At 43.7% G+C, this 13098-nt stretch overlaps 1 protein-coding gene across 3 annotated transcripts in view; it reads right to left on the bottom strand.

Annotated features, from left to right (window-relative positions):
- Nucleotides 1-1733: 1733 nt before the first annotated feature.
- Nucleotides 1734-13098, bottom strand: part of LOC111955141 (insulin-like growth factor 2 mRNA-binding protein 3) — a 35173-nt gene continuing 23808 nt past the window's right edge. For 2 of the 3 annotated variants that reach the window (XM_023975240.2, XM_023975242.2), the window contains 9 exons: nucleotides 12006-12141; nucleotides 11604-11738; nucleotides 11301-11369; nucleotides 9312-9437; nucleotides 9162-9200; nucleotides 8877-8951; nucleotides 8468-8599; nucleotides 8217-8330; nucleotides 1734-4739 (listed from right to left, as the gene is read on the bottom strand). In XM_023975240.2, coding sequence (XP_023831008.1) covers nucleotides 4617-4739; nucleotides 8217-8330; nucleotides 8468-8599; nucleotides 8877-8951; nucleotides 9162-9200; nucleotides 9312-9437; nucleotides 11301-11369; nucleotides 11604-11738; nucleotides 12006-12141 — 949 coding nt within the window. In that variant the 3' untranslated portion in view covers nucleotides 1734-4616. The remainder of the gene's footprint in view (nucleotides 4740-8216; nucleotides 8331-8467; nucleotides 8600-8876; nucleotides 8952-9161; nucleotides 9201-9311; nucleotides 9438-11300; nucleotides 11370-11603; nucleotides 11739-12005; nucleotides 12142-13098) is intronic. The other variant, XM_023975241.2, reaches the window with a different exon arrangement.

Here is a 13098-nt window from a genome sequence, read left to right as displayed (position 1 = left end):
GATGTTTTTCAGCATCAGGGACTGGGAGACTAAGGATCGAGGGAAAGTACAGAGGTCCTTGATGAAAACCTGCTCCAGAGCACTCAGTACATCAGACTGGGGGGACGGTTCACCTTCCAACAGGACAATGACCCTAAGCACACAGCCAAGACAACGCAGGAGTGGCTTTGGGACAAGTCTCTGAATGTCCTTGACTGGCCCAGCCAGAGCCTGGACTTGAACYCGATTGTACATCTCTGGAGAGACCTGAAAATAGCTGTGCTATGTCGCTCCCCATCCAACCTGACGGAGCTTGAGAGGATCTGCAGAGAATAATATGAGAACTACAGGTGTGCCAAGCTTGTAGCGTCATACCCAAGAAGACTCGAGGCTGTAATCGCTGCCAAARGTGTTTCAACAAAGTATTGAGTAAAGGGTATGAATACTTAAAATGTGATTTAATTTATTTGCAAAAATGTCTAAAAACCTATTTTGTCTTTGTCATTATATGGTATTGGGTATAGATTGGTGAGGATTTTTTTTAAATTTAATACATTTTAGAATAAGGCTGTAACCTAACAAAATGTGGAGTGTGACAGGGTCTGAATACTTTCCAAATGCACAGTATGTCATTATTGTGGAGTCATTACAATGTTAATCCATCCTCAGTTTTATCCCACCACAGCCATTGAACTCTAGGCCGTTGGTGATTTTTAAAAAGGCTACAATGGTGATATCACTAAGCAGTTTCCTTCCAGTCCTGCATCTCAGTTCAGAAGGACATCTTTGATGTGTCTGGGTGGTTTAATACATAAAKTAACTTTATCATGCTTAGACACTTTTTTTAAAGTTACCAGGGGTGTTGACTTTAAATAGGCACTGTGTGCAGCAAATGACAAAAACAGTTTGGGGTGGGGCAATGTTTGAGGCAGCTCTGGTGGGAGAGTAATATTAAGTTCCCGTCTCATTTCAATATCTAGCCGCTTCCTTTAGCCTTCTTAGATCTGTGAACGCCAAAGGGAAAGGGCCTAGGAACCAAAATGAAGCTGGGCAGAAAGTTCTTTTGACAGATCTTCAGAGATATTGATTTTTTCCTCACTCATGAATTTATTAAAATATCTTTATGCTGTGCGTCAAGCTTAACAATGGCTTACTTTTAGAAAAAGCAAATGTAAAAACATKAATAAAAAGTTTAAATAACTTATCCGTTTGACATTACTGTCCATTCTGTGTGCCATCTACATGTGTTGCACAAATAACTAGTTACTGAAAAGCCATATTTTTTTGATTTGGTGTGAAACTGACGTTTCATTCTGGAAAGCTTAAGATCGGTTTTGAATATACTGGAAATGTGTAACCTACCGATCTGCATGCGTCTCTTTGGGGGCTCACAAGTGACGTAACAAGTAACCTGATTAAATACAATTTATAAAAATTGGACTGAACACTATTACACGGTTGTAGTAACGGACCAACTAACCATTTTGACAACTGCACACATGCCAATATCACTCCATAAAATATTTTGCTAGCAGTAGCTAGAGTATGTAGCGGCCGTTTAGAGAAAACAAAACCATAGATTACGGTTTCTCCTGGCCGATAATGGTCCCTCGCCCTGAAAGTAGTTTAACGTCAAGTTGTAATATCCTGAACTTCCGCTTAAACAAAAGGTTAAATTAAACAAAACATTTAGAAAAAGTGCATCTTACAGTAGATGGAAAAATACATGAGAAATAAAGTGAAGGACATAGGAGCCAATTTCACTTAGTTTTTATTCAGAGGCGTTTGACAAGTTGAGCTGTGTGGGGGGGTTAAGGGGCACAAGCATGTTCACAGAGGAGGCATCGCGCCTAAACCAGACCACTTTTTCAAAAAAAGGCACGCCCTAAACAAGTCCCTCCACTTTCCCCACACAAACATGAATTTCCATGTTACACATCGAAGAAAATACTAACGGAACAAATCGCTATCAAATTAATGTAGCATTCGTGAAGACAAAGGTAAGACACACAGTATTTATTGTTAGTCTCAAACCAGAAACAAAAAGGCAGGCCCCCCTTTCTTCCCCCTTTTTTTCATTTTTTTTTACAGTTTATAATTATTTTTTACTTATCGTCCATTCACTGAATCAAAAAAATGCACGGGTGAAAATACCTTTTTTCACAAAATACCCAAGCAAGAAAGTTCAATACATGGAAGCCACACTACCAAAAATAAAAGCAGAAAAAGCTATGTTTGAGGATTTTCAATCATTTAAGCAAGAGTAGATTATATAAATGCTAGCAAAGGAAATATTTCTGATCACTTCTTCAATTATTCCTTTAAATTCTAAAAGAGTACAACATGATTTGTTAATTTTCATTTATATCTGGGAAAGCGGAAGGGGGAGAGCGGAAGGGGGGACAGCGGGAGAAGAACCCAAATCTAATAAATAGAAGTATGCCTCTAATTCAAAATGTGTTTCTAAAGAGGTAGATCAAAAAACAGATGACAAGGTGGGGGAGGGGGGGATAAACGTCACTTGTGCCCCTCATGTACGTAAGCGCAAGGTTGGACCGCGTGCGCACATACGCGCCCATGCAGAGAAGTGTTGGGGGGGGACTGAAGTGTGGAAGCGAGTGCGTGGGCACTAGGGGGGGGTTAGGGCGCGGGCGCTAGGAGGTGTATGGGAGCGAGCGCTAGGGGGGGTGAGGGCGCATGCTGCCACAAACCCCCCCCTCGGCTGAGGTAGACAGCGTTCTATTGTGGAAGAATGGATACACTCGAGCACTTTTACCACAATCAAAACATATTTACATTCTGCATAAAAAAGGATAAACTTGGTATAGTGTTTCTTTGTCGTTGGATTTTTTTTTTACTGAACTTCCTCGTCCCAAACAGGGTTCATTTAGTAAAATGTTGTGTGCCGCTTGGCTTTTTGTAATGAATACTAATTTGAACTGCTTTCTCTCACTTCAATCAAAGGTTACAGCTGCTGCTGCTGGTTAAACAGTTACAGTAGATTCCATAAAAGCATCCATCAGTGTGACTTCCCCTACCTTCACCATGCAGTAAACTACACTAACAGACTGACTCCACGGCTACTGGGGCCACTGCAAAGTCGCTCTAGAATGTTTTTATTTTATTTTTTAAAACCCATCAGGCTGTGGACCGCACTTTAGCTTGTAAGAAACTTGGGGTAACTTCCAAATTCCACCCTATTCCCCATGTATTGCACTATAAGCGAGTTTGAGATTATGATGGTTCAAGGCCTAAGCAGGTAACAGAAAAACAGACAGACTGTGCTGGTCTGCCGTGTCTATTTCTATGAAGGCTACAGAGATAACTCAGTGCTCAGGCCCCTCCCATTGCCCTTCCAGGAAGACAGAAGAAAAGAAAACATTTAAACGTACCGTCAACAATAAGTGTCAGAATCCCAAAACTAAACGGCGTCGCTGCAGTATGTACGGATGGCATGAATCGGCATTACTCTAATATAGACGTGCTTTTTGTAGTTTTCAGAAGATGGTGGATTCCTCAGGAGAACTGAGGCGATGTATTCTCTCTCTATACTCCCATCAGCAGCCAACTGAGTTGAGCGCCAACTCCGCCCTTGGCTCTATGTACAGACAGACTTTATGTACAGGGCCACCGTCGTCACGTTGATGCTGCTGGAAAGCACTAGAGTTGAAGGCAAGGTCAGTTGGCAGCTGACCAAATTGTTAATTTTCTTAAAAAAATAAAAATGTTCAAGAACTATTAGCTTTATAAAGTATACAAAATACCACAAAGCAAATTTAAAAATAAAAAAAAAAGTTTTTTTTTTCTCATATATATATTATATATATCAATTTTCTTATTTTTTTTCTTGTCGTCTTCTTGAGGTACTAGAGATCCTGAGGTAGTTCAGTAAAATGCATATTAAATTCGTTTTCCTGGCCAACACTGTTCAACACGTCCCTTAAGTGTTAACTTATCCTCAACTCTAAATATATATTTATATATCTATAAAATGCATCCGAATTTATAAAATGCCACTATCAATACCAGCACAGGGGCACCCCGTTAAACCACCGATGGGGCCCCTGTCCAATCAAACAAGAGTATTACCCCTAGCCCTGCCCATCCGTCTAAACCCCTTCCCGTAATCTTTCATCATCCTACCAGGACTCAGAGCAATGCCTTTTTCTTTCCACAGAAAACTCAGGAGAGAAAGCTTCAACCAATTAAACAAACACTTCATCCAGGGCGAAAAACAATTCTAAATAAAAAAGGTAAAAACTGAAACGAGTGTCAAAATGAACACCTGTCATCAACATGTGAGGTGGTGAGTGTTACCACACCAGGGAGGGGGATAATTCTTATGTCTTGGTGTTTTCTACAAAAAAAAGGAACCAATCAGGACCCATCCGTGTGGTGAGAGGGTGTGACAACGTTGGAACCCTCTGAAGTATAATCTCAGAGAGGTGAGGTGATTTGGGGGGGGGGGGGGGTTAAGGTCTATCCACACTGTGGTGTTGGTCAAGGAGGTCATTGAGAGGGGTATGGGGTGTACAGTCGGGTACCCATGACCCTTAACCCCTGAGATGAGCGTGTCGTCCCTGCCCGTGTTACCCCTCTGGTCTGTCTTCGGGCGGTTCAGTCACTGGCCCCCAGGTCTACTTCCGGGAGGGCCGGGCGAGCCCGTCCCCATGGGACGGCCCCTCCCCACGGGGCGAGGGTTTTGGCTGTTGTTGCCGCCTCACATGTGACAATATCTCCTGGATCTTCCTCTGGGCCAGCTGGGGAGAGGTCAAAGGGCAAAGGTCAGGAACCTCATCTAACACTGGCATGCACACAGCCATTGCTTCTAAAAGGTGAGTAGAATAAAGAATTCACCAAGAAGGTTAATGTGGCGGCTTCTGAAACGGCACCCTATAGTACTGAAATGGCACCCTATTCCTTATATACAGAGCCTTGCAAAAGTATTCAGATCTCTTGGATTTCTTCACATTGTGTTACAAAGTGGGATTCATCAACAATCTACACAAAATACTCTAGCATATATTAAAGATGAATGTCTGTTGCATTAGTATTCAGTTTCCTGAGTCCATACATGTCAGACACCTTTGGTAGCCATTACAGCTGTGTCTTCTTGGGATTGTACAATATTTGCCCCTTTTCAAAATGCTTCAAGCTCTGTCAAGATGTTGGGGATCATTGCTAGACAGCAATTTTTAAGTTCTGCCATAGTATTTCAATCAGATTAATGTCAAAACTAACTTAGCCTCTTCAGAACATTCAGTCTTGTTATGCAACTTGTGTAGATTTGGCTTTGTGTTGTAGGTTATTGTCCTACTGACAGGTGAATCCCAGTGTCTGGTGGAAAGCAGGTTTTCCTCTAGGATTTTGCCTTAGCTCCATCGCGTTTCTTTTCATCTTGAAAAACTCCCAGTATCGGCAGATTTCAAGCAGACCCAGACCATGATGCAGCTACTACCATGTTTCAAAATAAGAAGACAGCTTGCCACAAACATAGGGCTTTGCATTTAGGCCAAAAAGTGTGTTCCTTTGCCATGTTTTTTTTATTGCAGTATTACTTTAGTACCTTGGTGCATACAAGATGCATGTTCAGAATAATTGTAACTTGTTAATTGGTGTTCTTTTCACTGTCATTGAGGTCATTATTGTAGCGCCACTACAATGTTGATCCATCCTTAGCTCTCCCGTCATCGCCACTGAACTCTGGAGCTCTTAGAACCACCCATGGCCTCATGGTGACATACCTCAGCAGTTTGATTCCGGTCCTGCAGCTCAGTTCAGAAGAACAACTTCATCTTTAATGTGTCTGGGTGGTTTAATACATCATAACAATTAACTTTATCATGCTTAAAGAGATTCAATGTCTGATTTGTTATTGTTAACCATCTACCAATCACTGCCCTTTATGAGTCTTATGAAGAAAAAAAACTCCCTGGTCTGTAGTTGATTCTGTGCTTGAAATTCACTACTTGACTGAGGGACCTTATAGATGTATGGAGGACAGAGGAATGGTTACTAATTTAAAAATCATGTCAACCCCTATCATTTCAGAGTGAGTCCATGTACACTTTGTGATTTGTTAAGCCACATTTTACTMCTGAACCAATTTAGGCTTGACAAAAAGACAATTAAATACCACTTTGTAAAAATAAAATGTGAAGAAGTCCAAAGGGTCTGAATACTTTGGAGCACGACCCTGGTCAAAACGAGTGCCCTTGATAAGGAATAGGGTGCCATTTCAGAAGCAGACATTGGTTAATGCTACACAGCTGTGAAGCAGTATGGTGGACAATCATTACATAAGGAAGCAGACATTGTACATTTTACTCAAACCACATCTGTTGGCTTTACCAAGGTTCAACAACCCAACTATACTCCCTTTCCCCTACAGCAGTGGTTCCCAATTTATTTTTTTGAAGGAACTCAGTCCAGCTTTTAACTTACTCTTGCAAGTTTTAATAGTAGAATGCACAAGGTACAATTTCAAAATTGGGTAGTGCATCAGTTTCTGTCATGTCAGTCATTGCATACCTTATAGATATAACTGGTCAGAAATGTCCAGATCAACTAGCCCATGTCAGCTAATGTTTTTTAGCCCATAGATTTTGTTGTAATGTTTGAGTCACTCAAATATCAAAAGCACATTAGACATGGCAACATGTATATAATTGCAGGAAATAAGCTTGGAACCTGCAACATGAGGGGGTGTGAACAGTTTGTGCCCATAGACGGGGTGCATGCACACACACACAGGGGGGTGCAGGATGTTCCCCAATGCTGGAAGGGGCCAGAGTGAAGAAGTTTGGGAACTCCTGCCCTACAGCACACAACTATACTCCCTTTACCCTACAGTAGGGATTCATATTTTACAGAGAATCTACCAAGTTACAATACTGGGAATAATTTATCACGAGAGCCCTGGGAAATACCTCAAATCGGAAGTGCCCACTTAAAGCATTTAAAAATCAAGATATGGCCGACATGCCAGGGTTCTCCCCAAAGAGGGGTGCTGCGCCACCTTGTCGGCACCACTGCGGAAAGATTTCAGAGCAATTTAAACAGATTCAGTCATGATAGAGTAACCATGTTTCATTACGTTATGAATTGCGAAACAGGCCATTCATAAATTGAGCGTCATCATGCTCCTCAATTCAGAGCATTTCAGGAGTAGGCGATCGACAGAGCACACCCAGAGTATAGCGTTAGCCAATCAAACATAACGGCAGTCAAATGACAAAAGTTGCTAAGCTTGCTAGATAACCTCCAAAGAATGACAGAATCTCCTATTTTTGTCAAAATCTAGTTGATTATACAGATAGCAGATCAGCTCATGAATAACTGGGGAGTGAAAATAGTTTAAATAGCAAGGTATTTTAACAGGGACCAACTCGGTTTTAAAAATATCCATATCTACTCATACCGTTTGTTCATCACACATTCTCTACCGAAGCTCTCATACGGGTAAGCAAGTACGAGAGAAATGTTACAGCGGTATTTTGACATGCGTAGGCAAGAAGTGTGCTTTGATAATGCAACCTATATATTACAGAATGAAGTTAGGAATCTTCATGTGAGACAGGAGTCATCATTGAGGGAAAATGCTAACAGACTTCATATGTAGTGAATTGTGCATAGACCCATCAAACTTGTGACTGTTTGAAGTGTCACAATGACAGCTATAGGTTCTACTGCAGGTGTTTCCTGTAGGGATTATTAACTGCATTTGGGTCACTTGTGCAGTCCGGCAGTGTCAATGCGTGTACTTTGAATTAATGCAGACTGTGAATTAAATATGCTAGGCTAAAGGCTTCCGTGGGACAACCCGTTTGGATAATGCACCTTATTTTTCTTTTCTGATGCTGTTCATGTTGTGCATTTTGTGGAATTGCATTAGTGCCAAATGTTGTAATTTCCCAAGTCTTGTCATCACATCTTTTTCAGTCCCAGGATCCTCGTTACCCATGTTAATCCCTACGACACATTCTAATGGTCAGTTTCAGCATGAACCAGCCTTTTAGCCCACTGACCACAGCTGACTGGGATGAATATCCCCCTGCCAGATATGACTCAGTGCCACTAGCAGACACTGCCTTACCCAGTGACAGGGCTGGAGGAACATCCTTGAAATGATAGATCAATCCATCTGATCCTTTCAAAACATCAGTTTGACCAACATTATTATTTGCTGTTGCAATTTTAAAATACACTAATCAAACTTCACTTGAAGTGTAACATACCTGGCTTGCATAGAAGTGTCCAGTGATTTTGACGATGACCTGGTCATTCTCATCAGGCGTCTGGTCTCTGGGGACCACCACCTCAGCACTGGTCAGGTTCTGCAGCTCATTGACCTGAGGGGAGGGCGAGAAGTGGAGAAAACAAGACATTATAAAAGATACAGTCTAGGTAATCAGTGGTGCTTTCAATTATTCTGCAGCACAATTAGAATACATCTGGCAACCATAGTCACACACAGGAGTCTGCGTACCGTTTTGCCTCCCTTTCCGATGACACGACCAGCAGCGAAGGAGGGCACCTTGATGTGAGCCTCCAGTTTCACCTCCTCCTTCGGCCCAAAGAAGTTCTCCTCCTTTAGCTTCCCAAAGATACGACCCTGAGCCTGGAACAGGGCCAAGAGTCAGTCAGAGGAGTTTTCACAACCCTTGATTGAAGCGTCTTCATCTTGAAAATATCTTAATTAACTTGACCGGGACAACAGGCATCAATCAACATCTGAATGTGCCAGATTTAGTCAGCTAGCCAGTTAACTGTACAGACTACCATTTTGTTCTATGGATTTCTGGTAGCAAAAAAGACAACGCTTTTCATCTGGTGTTGTGGGTATTGGACACTGCATGGCTGGTGGAGAAAGTGAGAGTGGTCCCAAGGGCTCCTACCTTGAACTGGGCCTCTGGTGGTCCAGCGATGATCACCATCCTCTGCTTGGTGTCCATGCCGTCTGGAGGTGCTACCTGAGGGGAGGGACAACACACACTTTACCTGATCTAAATCAGGTCCCACTGCTTCCCTTTACCCTATTATGGGTGCATCATAACAGCCTGAAGAGGGCACCACCCAAAACCAATCTGAACTGGAGCTCTAATCCAATATGCAGTTGTGGAGATCTGAGAGGATTGATGGATAAGACGAAAAAGGAATCTGAATATTTGAAATTAAAATACCTGGTTTGCATCTACGACACGGACTTCATCTGCACTGATCTAAAATGGAGGGGGGGGGGGAGAAAAGGTGAAGAGAACAAAATGATATGAGAAGCTATTTTAGGTTATTGAGACGCAGCTCAAACCCCTCCTGTCAGTTAAGTCCCTCACCTTGATGGAGGCTCCGGCATAGCGCGACAGCTGCTTGATGTGTTGACCCTGTTTTCCGATGATCGCTCCGACCGCCAGCGCCGGGATGAACAGATGGACCGTCTCCGACTCCGGCTGCCCTTGGCCCTGTGGAACAGTAGAGGCCACACGACCGTAATGAGAACACAACAGAGCCAGTCTGAGCGTAAGAAGACCATACCAGGCAAACAGCGATAGCAGCCCAGTTGACCACAACCAAGTAACACAGGAAGAAGCCTCACAGGGCTGGCGTTCCAAATGGTTCCCCATTCCCTCTTTAGAGCACTACTTTATTTATTTACTTTTTCTCCCCAATTTCATAATTTCCAAATTGGTAGTTACAGTCTTGTTCCATTTCTGAAACTCCCGTACGGACTCGGGAGAGGTCCAGAGCCATGCGTCCTCCGAAACACGACCCTGCCAAGCCGCACGGTTTCTAGACACTTCTCGCTGAACCTGGAAGCCAGCCACACCACTGTGTCGAGGAAACGCCATACAACTGGCGACCGAAGTAGGCACCCGGCCCGCAACAAGGAGTCGCTAGAGCACGATGGGACGAGGACATCCATCCAAACCCGGATGACGCTGGGCCAATTGTGCGCCGCCTAATGGGTCTCCCGGTCGTGACACAGTGCACTACTTTGGATCAGAGCACTATGAGCCCTGGTCTAAAGCAGTGAAATAGAGGGAATAGCGGGTCATTTAAGACACTGCCACGGAGAACGGAAGCAGACATGATAGGAAACTTCCTAAGTGTTTTATTAAATATGAGGAWTAACTTTGTTAACCAGTCAAATCTATCCCAATTTAACTGCATCCCCTCCGTAGCATATAGAATCACTATAGCACTGCATAACCATGAAACAACTGTACATACATATTTGAAGAGGTTGAATACAACTAAACAAAATCCTCAACTTCCAAACGTGGAGTGGGTCCCAATTATCTCTCCTTTCTCCCCAAGTGAGCACTTGTTCCCTTCCCTTCATGGTTTTGAAAGAAAAAAAAGACTGTTATATGGACATTCCCTCCTGCCCATGACAATACAATTAAATTAGTGGGGAGTAGTGAACGAGTGAGGAAGGAGAGATTTTTGGGACGCACCCAGGCTGTAAGAGACCCTGACTCTAGAAAGATGAGAAACTCTAGCATCCAGCACCTAGCTCAGGTAAACATTCCCAGAGGGATCGACATTTCTCTGCAGCAACTGAAAATATCCAACTAAACCACAGTATATGGATGGACCACTCAGATAATCCCTTTCAGAATGCTTGACCCGGCTCAGTCACTCACCAGCGCTTCCACACACACATTACAACATATTATTGTATTAAAAAGATGACTTGCAGCAAACTGCGTGGGCTCAGTGCACATGCCTGGTGTTAGAGGGAAGTGAAATGGGTGAGATCTTTTAGATGAAGGGGCAGGGAGGCATAGTCCTGGAGGGATTACTAATTACTATTCCCTATTTAGTGCACCCATAGGACTCTGGTCAAAAGTAGTGCACTATAGGGAATAGGGTGCCGTTTGGGACAGCGCTGCTGGTTTTAATCTAGAGGACACCAACTCATTACACTTCAGTTGGGGGTAAAGTCATCCAACCGGAGAACACATTCAGAAGGCTCCAGATGGGAGCAAACCTTTTCACCAGGAGGCTGTTCCAGATCAAATTGTCTAATAGAAAGGTGCCTGTTTGGAAACATCTGCGACCATTTGTAACCTTCTAAACATGCCACGGTGTTTAATTGCTTCACTTTCTTCAGCTGAAGATTTGAGGCCAAACTAAACCCAGTAGAAGCTGTGGCCACCACCCAGCAGATTTTAGCAAAATGAACACAAACATGAGTTAGGCAATCCCTAGGGGTCATAGGTTACTGGGAGGGGCTTAGCTGTGGCAAGCCCTGCCTTTCTACCCAATCCAGCAGCTAGCAGCCAGAAGCCGTGCAAAGCACTGTGGGAAGGGAGACTTACAGAGAGGGGCTGGCTGCTCGCCGACAGCACAGACGCCCAAAATGTCCCTTCGCCCCCGAAGTAACTGCTCTATAGGAGAGAATAATACAAAACCAAGTCACTGTCCTGCCCCCAAATGGCTGCTCTATAAGGAGAGCGGAACACAGACACGGTCACTGAAAGATCCAAAATGTCTTCTCAGTCAGAGGTTGGTCTGTTGTAAGTTTCTTCTTGCAGAACTGCTCTGTAAGGAGGGGACATCTTTAAGCATCACCAAGAGGCACTGTGGAGTAAACCCAGGGAGGTGGGGGTCCAGACACTCACCCCGAATGAGGAGTAGCCACCCTGGGCACCGGGAGGTGGGGCGTTGTGTCCCATGGAGGGGCCCATACCTGGAGCACCACCAGGGAACAAACCCAAGGCATTCAGGTTGAGTCCTGGAATCAGGTTAGACTGGAGCTGGGTAGAGAGAAAGATTTACTACTAGACAAAATGAACTAAGAACAGAAACATTTCTCTGGGATAAACCACTCAAATACAAAGTTAACTTTTTATGTGGGTAGCTGCACAGCCTAAAAAAAAAGCCATGATCTCCCAGGTTGCATCCCAAATGACACCCTATTCCCTATAGTACACAAAGGTTGAAGTAGGGTGCCATTTTGAACAACTCCAGATTATTTGGTTCCACCAACAGAGTGCCCCCAGTGGGTTAGAACAAGGACCTACGTTCATTGCGGCCACGTCGTTCTCATACGACTCCCTGACCTTCTTCATCACTTCCTCCTCAGCGCGGGAGCACGCCTCGATGGAACCCTTCACTGTGATGGTTCTCTCAGGGTTGTACAGCGTCAGGTCCTGGAGACTGGAGAACATCCATTACCACCTCGGTTTCTAATGTGTGTGTGTGTGTGTGTCTTATGAGACATTAGTCATGACTGTCCCGTGAGGCTCTAAATAGGTCAGATCAGCTTGCAATAAATAACTTCAACCAGAAGTTCAACCAACCTCTCACCCGCAGAGGGGGGGGGGGGGGGGGGGGGGGGGGAACTAGTGGGGGTTAACACCTCATGCCCTGTTGTAAATCAAGGACAGAACACTCCTCTCCAAATTCACCCAAGGAACGTGCTTTAAGACTTTGATGAAACTAACACGTTCGAAAGCAACAATATTTCTAATATGGAACGTGGGGAACGGGCAGAGGTGACCTAAAAGAAGACTAATGTCGTCTTGGTTGTTATTTTGTGGTGATGAAATAAAAAATGTTATAAAGGAAATACTGTAACTTGAAAAGTACACACTACATGTACAAAGTTTCCATCTTGTGCATGCTATATGAAACGTGTTGTTGAGGGATGTGATTTTAGAAACTATACGAGAAAATTGTTTTTATAACTGCACAGTACGTAGTCACCGCCCCCTTGAGTGAGGTCAGAGAGCGTGTCAGCCTGACGGAACCGCCCCTTTTTAACAAACTGTATAAAATGGGTTAAGAATTAACATTAGACTAGAGACGTAGAGCTGCAGCCCACATTTAAAGTGGTTTGAACTCCATCTCAACATGAAGTAGACAACTGGTAGACCTCCCAGACAACTGGTACGCTGATTATCTGTCCTAAGTATTTAGAAAATCGAATTGAAGTGGGACCATTCTACCACTCTGCTCAAATCACCGTATTACACTACTCATCACCCAACTGGGAACCATCTACACGACTGGCTAGCCTATCTTCAAAGAGGAAGCTTCAGGAGCGAATGGAAAGAAAATCAACTCTGTAGTTCTGTTCAGGACTACATGACAAGTCACGGGATAACGGACAAC

This window comes from Salvelinus sp. IW2-2015, linkage group LG30 (genome assembly GCF_002910315.2).
Source record: "Salvelinus sp. IW2-2015 linkage group LG30, ASM291031v2, whole genome shotgun sequence".
NCBI lineage: Eukaryota > Metazoa > Chordata > Actinopteri > Salmoniformes > Salmonidae > Salvelinus > Salvelinus sp. IW2-2015.
This window is presented reverse-complemented; position numbering and strand designations above follow the sequence as displayed.